Genomic DNA, 9,837 nt, shown 5'->3' on the forward strand with positions numbered 1-9,837 from the left:
GATCTGAATGATACTTTGGACCAAATAAACCAAACAGACATTTACAGAACATTCCATCCAACAGCAGCAGAATACACATTTTCTCTAACACACACAGAACATTCTCCAGGATAGTTCATGTAATATATCATAAAACATGTCTTAGCAAATTTAAGGAGATCGAAATCATAAAAACTATGTTTTCCAACCACAGAAGTATGAAACTAGAAATCAATAACAGGAGGAATGCTGGAAAATTGAAAATATGCAGAGATTGAACAACATGCTCCTGAACAACAAATGGGTTAAAGAAGAAATCAACACGGAAATCAAGAAATATTTTGAAACAAATGAAAATGGAAGCACAACATATCGAAACATGTGGAATGCTGCAAAAGCAGTTCCCAGAGGGACGTGTATAGCAATAAATGCCTACATTAAGAAACAAGAAAGATCTCAAATAAGCTAGAAATAGAAGAACAAACTAAGCTGAAAGTTAACAGAAGGAAGGAATTATCAAAGATCAGAGCAGAAATAAATGAAATAGAGACCAGAAAAACAATAGAAAAGATCAATGAAACTAAGAGCTGGTGCTTTGAAAAGATAAACAAAATTGGCAAGGCTTTAGCCAGATTAACTAAGAAAACAAGAAAGAAGTCTCAAATAAATAAAACTAGAAATGAAAGAGGAGACATTACAACAGATAGCACAGAAATATAAAAAATTATGAGAGACTACAATTATATGCCAACAAACTGGATAACCGAGAAGAAATGGATAAATTCCTAGAAACATATGACCTACCAAAAATGAATCATGAATAAATAGAAAATCTAAAGAAACCCATAACAATTAAGGAGATTGAATCAGTAATCAGAAAACTCCCAAACACAGAAAAGCCAAGGATCAGATGGTTTCACCAGTGAATTCTACCAAACATTTAAAGAAGAATTAACACCAATCCTTCTCAAACTGTTGCAAACATTTGAAGAGGAGGGAACACTCCCAAATTCATTTTATGCAGCCAGCATTACCCTGATATCAAAGCCAAATAAGACACAAGAAAATGAAATTACAGACAAATATCCCTGATAAAGATGTAAAAATTCTCAACAAAATATTAGCAAACTGTTTTCAAAAGCACATTAAAAAAATCATTCACCATGATCAAGTGAGATTTATCCCTGGGATGCAAGGATGGTTTAACACATGCAAAACAACAAATGTAATACACCACATTAATAGAATGAAAGATAAATACGATATAATCATCTCAACAGAGGCAGAAAAAGTATTTGACAAATACAACATCATATCATGATGAAAATGTTCATCAAATTGGGTATAGAAGGAATGTTCCTTAGCATAATAAAGGTCATCTATGACAAACCCATAGCTAACATCATACTCAGTGGTAATAAGTTAAAACTCTTTCCTGTAAGATCAAGACAGAGATGCCCACTCTTACCATTTGTATTCAACATAATAATAAAAGTTCTAGCCAGAGCAATTAGGCAAGAAAAAGAAATAAAAACACCCATATCAGAAACGAGAAGTAAAATCATTTCTGTTTGCAGATGATATAATCTTACATGTAGAAAACCCTGAAGACTCCACTAAAAAACTGTTAGAACAAATAAATGAATTCAGTAAAGTTTTAGGATACAAAATCAAGACACAAAAATCAGTTGCATTTCTATACACTAACAATGAATTATCTGAAAGAGAAGTTAAGAAAGCAATCTCATTTACAATAGCATTGAAAATAATGAAATATTGAGGAATAAATTTAACCAAGGAGGTGAAAGACCTGTACACTGTAAACTATAAGACATTGATTGAAAGAGATTAAAGAAGACACAAATAAATAAAAAGATATCTCAGGTTCCTGGATTTGAAGACTAATACTGTAAATATGTCCATACTACCCATAATGATCTACAGATTCAATGTAATCCCAGTCAAAATTCCAAAGAAATTCCTATTCACAGAAATAGGAAAAACTATTCTACAATTTGTTTCAGACCACAAAAGACCCTGAATAGCCAAAGCAATCCTGAGAAAGAAGAGCAAAGCTGGAGGTGTAACAATACCTGATTTCAAGCTATATTACAAAGCTATAGTAATCAAAACAGTATGTTACTGGCATAAAAATAGGCATATAGATCAGTGGAACAAAATAAAGAGCCCAGACATAAAACCTCACAAATATACTCGACTAATTTTTGATGATGGAGCCAAGAACACACATTGGGGAAAGGACAGTCTCTTCAATAAATGATATTGGGAAAACTGGATATCCACTTGAAAAAGAATAAAACTGAACCCTTACCTTACACCACTCACATAAAATTAACTTGAAATGGATCAAAGATTTAAATGTAATACCTGAAACTGTAAATCTCCTTGAAGAAAACATAGGGGAAAAGAGCCTTTACATTGGTCTTGGCAATAATTTCTTGGATAAGTCACCAATAGCACAGGCAACAAAAATTAAAATAAACAAGCTGGCCTACATTAAACTAAAAAGCTTCTGAACAGCAAAGGAAACAAGCAATAAATGGAAAAGAAAACCTACAGAATGGGAGGAAATATTCCCAAACCATATATCTGATTAGGAATGAATATTCATAATATATAAAGAACTCATACAACTCAATAGCAAAAGGGAAAATAATCCAATTAAAAAATGGGCAAAGGACCTGAGTAGGCGTTTTTCCAAAGAAGACATAAAAATGGCCATCAGTTGTGTGAAAATGTGTTCAACATCACTAATCATCAGGGAAATGCAAATCAAAACCACAATGAGACATCAACTTGCCGGTTAGGATGGCTTTTTATCCAAAAGACAAGAGATAACAAATGTTGGCAAGGATGTGGAGAAATAGGAACCCTTGTGCACTCTTTGTGGGAATGTAAATTGGTATAGCTATTATGGAAAACAGTATGGTTATTACTCAAAAAGTAAATATGGTACTACTATATTATCCAGAAATTCCACTTCTGGGTATATATCTGGAGGAATTAAAATCAGTGTTGCACAGGGCTATCTGCACCCCCATGTTCACTGCAGCATTATTCACAACAGCAAATGTATGGAAACAACCTAAGTGTCCACCAATGGAAAAGAAAATGTGAGATATACACATACACACACAAACAGACACACATATACAAGAGAATATGGCATGTGTATGAGAAAGAAGTCAATCCTGCCATTTGTGACAACATGGATGGACCTTGAAGGCATTGTGCTAAGTGAGATAAGTTAGAGAAGGACAAATACTGTATGATATCACTTATATGTGGAATCTAAAACAACCGAACTTGTGCAAACGATAGTAGAATGGTAGTTACCAGAGGTTAGGGTTGGTGAGGAAATGGGGGGATGTTGTTTAAAGGTACAAACTTACAAGTAGTAGATAAACAAGTTCTGGAGCTCTAATATATAACATAGTGATTATAGTCAACAATACTATATTATAAACTTCAAGGTTACTAAGAGAGTAAATCTTAACTGTTCTCAACACAAAAGAAATGATAAATATGTGACATCATAAAGGCATTAGCTAACTCTACTATAATCATATTGCAATATATAAATGTATCAAACCCAAACATTTTACACCTTAAACTTACACAATGTTATATGTCAATTATATCTCAATTAAAAAAAAGTATTTTTAAAAATTCCTTTTCAGATCATATATCTGCAATGCTCACAGATCTTTCATAAGTCTTCGTGGTTACCAAATAAAATCCAACTCCTTGGCCTGATATTTATGGCTTTCTGTGAATCTGCAATCTATTCCCAATATACTTTTACAGGTGTAAATTCCACTACTTCTCTTTCTGACCAGAAATCATAGCCATATAAGATTATTCACCATTTCCCAATACTCCCCATGTTTTCATTTTCCAAGTCCAGTCATTCCAATAAGTGGAAAGGTCTAGCTAAAAATTCAGCACTAGGGATACCAGTTATATACTGGGAAGGGAATGAGAAACACCTGGAATTCAATAACATACATTCTAATGTTTTTACAGAAGCCACTTAAAGAAAAAAGAATCAACTGATTTTTCACTAGAATATGTCCAATCTATCTCAAAAAGACAACTTTCTTTTTCTTAAATGGCTTCTATAGACTGGTTATGAAACTAAAGAAGTATTAGCTTAAGACACACCCATTCGCTATGTGGTCCACCTGTTCACACTATTTGCTGAATTAAAGTAAAATAAAAACCAAGTCCTTCATACCTTCTTAGTAACTAAAAGCCACTGCTTCACAGAAACACACGAGAAGATCTGACTACTGTATCTTGTGAATGATTAAATAACAAGGTACTAGACCTTAGAGATATGATTTCATATGTGAACATCAGCAGGCGTACCCCAACTTAAAATGGGTTGTATTCCAAAGTTTGCAAAGAATTAAAGGTACATTCTTCCTTTGAAACAATGCCATAAAGGGTAGCTACTTTTCCAGGCAAGGCTACACAAGTCTTTATTTCTCATAATTTATCTGAATGATTGTAATTGCCAATGCATGAGCACTATTTCAGCAACATTGCTCATTAAGTGGACTTTCATACGCCAGCCTGAGAACCATTTATAACACGGCCTATGTGGAGAAAAGAATTATGACACAAAAGAAGGGAAACTACAGTACTAGGCATATTCTCTTCCCCACTATTAATTACTCTCTACCCCACAACCGTGGCCATGACCAAAGCAAAGAGCTGGTCACGGGCTCAAATCTCTCAATCAATCCTAGTGACTAGTATCCTTACAATGGAGAGTCCTGACAGTCATTACCTTAACCAAGAGATCACATTTAGCATCAGTAATACTGAGACGACCTTGCCTCCTGACATGACACAATAGGAAGTCATAGTGTCATCTACCAAATATTCTTGATCCTGGCTTCAAATGTCCAGCTCTGCCCTGTGTTACAAATTCTACACTTCTACTTCAAAATGGAAAATGATATTTCTTATTCCTCTAGGTCCTATAAGAAAATTACATTTGTCCCATTTTAGCACAGGCTAGGCAGTCATGTGGCTGAGATATTAAGTATTCAGAGATTGAGGGACTACTATACATAAGTAAATGTTCATGTACACAAAATAAATGGACATGTGCCTAATTCATACTTAAAAGTGACCAAACACATGAAAAGCAATACATTGTAGCAATTAATAGCACATACTCTGGAGCCAGACTGTCTGGGTTTCAGTCCTGGCTCTGCCACTTTTTAACTGTGTGAGCTTTGGCAAGTTACTTGACCTCTCCGTGTCTCCATATTTTATCTGTAAAACAGGAATAATAACAGCACCTATGTAGCAGGTCTGTTATAAGGATTATATGGATTAACCTATGTAAAGCACTTAGAATAGTGCTTGGTACATAGTAAGAGTTATTTAAACATAAGTTTTAAAGTAACATGATAGGATATGAAAACTATAAATAAGAATGAAGTATTGAACTAAGTTTCAAAAAAATCTAATTAGAGAACAAAGGAGAGTGTTCAGTTTTAAGCAATGTCTGGAAAATCGTATCATGTCAGGAGAATAGTTGAAAGTAATAAGAGTTATCCTGTACACAAGAAAGCACGGAGTAGCTCTGAGACCTGTTATGTGGAAAAGGAAGCAAGTGCCACAGGGACCTAAAACTGGTAGGCATTAGAGGAACGTGGACTTCTGCTCAATTTAGGAAGCACTTTCCAATCCCTAGAGCTATAGGCCCGTGGTAATAATGCAGTTTACTACTGGAGGGATTCAAACTGGTAGGTCAATCATAAAGCATAATGCAAGAGGGATTCTTGATCAGGGTAGGAGCTTAGGACCTACAGCTTCTCAGGTCCCACATCTGATTCTTAAATTTTAAGATTTGGTGATTGAATGGTAAAAGTATTAATGTATTGATTCCATAATAGAGATTATATACACATGGAAGAGATTAGACTTTGCATACTTATAATTCAAGGCAAAATTAGCTTGAGGCATTCCCACTCAACATGTGCCACGCCTGTCCACATTATTCACTGAGTTAAAGTAAAATAAAAACCAAGTCTTTCATGTTTCTCTTAGTAACTTAGTATTTACATGTGTGGCCACAGGTGCCAGTTTATTCTGAGATTAAGAGAACTGAGAAAATATATTTCACAATGAAAGTAGACACTTACAAGGAACTATGGAACATGGCACCAAGTCAGACTATGAATGTGACAAAGAGACAATGAATCAACAGTTCAACCATTTCCTCTTAAATTCACAGTATCTGCTCTCACCACTGCCAGCACTATGTAATCTTGATGCAGAAAAAGTGGTGATATGGTGTCATGTAAATGTACAGCCTTGTGCCCAGTGTCTTTCATTTCCCCTTCCAGATATATTATGCACTCTTCACCCTGTTCTCTTTCTTATAAGGGTAAACTATATGAACTATATCAACAGGGCTGCCACAGCCTCTGGCTTCAGAAGACAGAGGGAAAAAGAAGGGAAAGTCTGGGTATGCAATCTCTTGGCTCTCTCCCTGTGAAATCTCCTCCACTAAAGATCTCTTCACCTCTTAAGTAAACTTGTTTTACATGACGTACCTACTGCTGGCCTTAGGTTCTTGCTGTATCTGTTGGGGGTGTATCTACACCCAGACCATACCTTTACTATTAGGTCCTTTGCAAATGTACCCTCCTCAAATAGTCTTATTTGAAATGTCCCATCTGTATTCTTTGGGATCCTGACTGATACACATCTCAAGTTTCAACAAATCGCAGTCAGACCTGGATAGAATATCCATTTGGCATTTACTTGCTACTGAGGTTGACCCATCATGAAATTGCTTATATTCAACCATTTTGACCCAGAGAAATGACATTTTCATAATGCTCCAACCTAGCACTGTTCACACATATAGTTCTCATTTGTTAATGGTCAAACGAGGAAGCAGGAGTATGAGAAATTCCTTTATTACATGAAGCTGAAATTGTTCCCTGTAGCTTTTCTTTAAAAATATGGGACTTGGAATCAGAGACTGGTGTTCTAGACCTAGCTCTACTATTAATTTTCTGTAAAGTCTTAGAAAAGTAAATTTCCTTTTCTGGAACTCAACTTCTTCATGCACAAAATGAGGAATCAGACTAGATGCTCTCTATGCATTTTCCCATGTCTGCTATTCTAAAATTTCAGACTCCCATATTCCTAACTATACTGTAAGTTCTTTGAAAACAAGGACTGTGTCCCCAAAGTATTGTTCGAAGATTCCTTACATCAGAATCATGTGGGGCACTTGATAAAAATGCAAATTTTAGGCACTATCCTCAGAGCTACTAAATCAAATTCTCCAGGTGTGGAGACTGCTTCCTTGCTTACACATACCAAACATTGAGAACAATTGCATTTAGAACATGATTTAAACAAAGTACTGGTCAATAAACCAGTACTCCTCAACAGTCTCTGCTTTTTCAAGCAGGATGTTTTGGCCTTCTCTTTAATATAATTATTAAAAGGCTTGATTATCTGATTTTCTAAGCACCAACAGGATATAAGCAAACCAATGTAAACAGGAGAGGTGACAACTGACACTGAGGATGGAGACACAAAAAGAAAAAAAGCAGATATAGGATAAATACAATGAATGCTCTTTATGATGATCAGAGAGTCACCAAGAAGTGGGACTGTTCTGTTCAAAATCCTTGTTTAGGATTATTAGATAACATGCAATACATTTTTAGAGAACTTTAATTCTCAGAGTTAAAATTAAAAAGCCTTTAACATTTGAAGAGGTAAGATTCATTTATTTAGAACTTCCATCTTATTTAGAATATCTATCATGCCCAATGAAATCACATACATGAGAAGTTAATAAGACAGAATTAGTCTTTTTTTTTTTCCCACACTGGGATAAAGAACAAAAAGGGCCTCATGGGTCACGTTTCTAAGGACATATCAGTCCAGTTGTGTAGCCCTCAGCCCCAGAGATTATTGTTGAAAATGCTGATAGAAGATGGAAAGACTCAGAGTACATTAAGATAATCAACTCTGCAAAAATAATTAGGAACCAAGTCCTAATGCTTCCAAGTATATGGGACAATAGCCAAATGTAAAACAACAACAAACACTACCAAAGAATAAAATATCCTCTGTAATATTGAAATATCTAGAGGCTAAGGGGGTGATTTCTAGTAATGATATTCTCTGAATGAGGTTGACTTTTAAAGTCAAAAGAAGTTCAAAATAGCTAAAGAACATAGAGTTTGGTGACAGGAGGACTAGAAATAAGGGTGACAAATGGGTGGAGGCTGGGTCATACTGGTTCTTATAAAATCATATTAAGGAGTTGGGACTTTAGGGATAATAGAAAGTCATTAAGTAACTCTAAATAGGACAGATATAATGCAACATGCATTGTAGAAGAAACACTGGCTACAGACTTTAGGAAGTAAAACCAATTAGAGACTCTTGCAGTAGTCCAAGTGGAAGACAACATCGGATTAAACTAGGGTGGTAGCAGGAAAGTTGGAAAAAAGTAGATGAATCCAAGGGATGTGGGAGGAAGAAATGACAGATCTTAGGGATTGATTGAATCTGTAAAGTGAAGGGTAGAAAGCATAGCCATAAAAGCATGAAGAAACCAAATATAGTATTTACTGTTACTACTACGTCAAAATTTCTTTTACTATGCCAGTAAAACCATCCCCCAGCTACTTCAGGGTATTACCATCAGCTGAAGGGAACCATCTCACTCTAAAATGCCTGGGAGGACAATGACTGACTGAGATGAAGCTACAAAAGCCAGGCCCCTTGCCAAAATTATAGTGCCATTCATGCTCCGTATCTCCCCATGGGGTCAAATGGAAGCTACACTTCAAGCGAAATCACACCTTTGTTTTACTTTTGCTCCTTCCCTATCTCACTTCCCTTACTTCTTACAAGTTTCCCTCCTTAACAGATGAATCTACATATGCAACAGAAACAGACTCACAGAGATAGAAAACAAACTCATGGTTACCAAAGGGGAAAGGGAGGGGGAGGGATAAATTAGGAGTATGGAATTAACAGATACACACTACTATATATAAAACAGATAAGCAACAAGGATTTACTATATATCACAGGGAACAATATTCAATATCTTGTAACAACAAATAATGGAAAATAATCTGAAAAAAAGAATATTTATATAACTGAATCACTTTGCTCTACACTTGAAATTAACACAATATTGTAACTCAACTATTCTTCAATTAAAAAAAAAAAGCTCTGGTCAAAGGCAATAATTTATCACAGTCTTCTTTTGTTCTTGGAGTTAAGGGTACTTACCCGCCAATATCCTGCTTCACAAAGTCCCCAGGTTCTTGTCGTCTTGATTCCCCTTGGCCAGTTGTTCCAGGGAGAATATTAATCAGGAAGAGAAGCCCAAGGCTAGTCATGTAGAACTGACTTATTTGTGTGATTATCATCTTCTTAGGCACCAACTTGGAGAGACCTGTGAGTTCCATGTTCAGGGAAAGAGGAAGGGGTAAGGAGTAGAAGACAAAGGGAAGGAGGAAGAAGTGGTGAAAAAAAAGATTTTATTCAACTCTATTAGAGCCATTTAACTTCCATAATATACAGCTACTAAATGCTCACTGTGACAGTCCTCCTTCTGCAGTTCATCAATGCCACCAAAATTCACTCCTGGCATATCCCTCTCTTGATTATACCAGAGCCCAACCAATAGAGGGTAGTATAAAAACTCTAAATCAGTAATTGGAAGTCTTAGGTTACAATGCCATCTTTTCCCCTGTCTTCTTGTAACTAGGTGAGTCACAGAACTTCTCTTAGCCTCAGTTACCTCTTATAATCCGAGATCTTAAA

The 9,837-nt window shown here is 35.6% G+C and overlaps 1 protein-coding gene across 1 annotated transcript in view; it reads right to left on the minus strand.

Annotated features, from left to right (window-relative positions):
* Window positions 1-9,455, minus strand: part of GABRA3 (gamma-aminobutyric acid type A receptor subunit alpha3) — a 146,712-nt gene extending 137,257 nt beyond the window's left edge. Inside the window, exon 1 of the mRNA XM_061177800.1 lies at window positions 9,301-9,455. Within this exon, the coding sequence (XP_061033783.1) occupies window positions 9,301-9,440 (140 nt within the window). The 5' untranslated portion in view covers window positions 9,441-9,455. The remainder of the gene's footprint in view (window positions 1-9,300) is intronic.
* Window positions 9,456-9,837: the final 382 nt, after the last annotated feature.

Source organism: Eubalaena glacialis, chromosome X, assembly GCF_028564815.1.
Source record: "Eubalaena glacialis isolate mEubGla1 chromosome X, mEubGla1.1.hap2.+ XY, whole genome shotgun sequence".
Classification (NCBI taxonomy): domain Eukaryota; kingdom Metazoa; phylum Chordata; class Mammalia; order Artiodactyla; family Balaenidae; genus Eubalaena; species Eubalaena glacialis.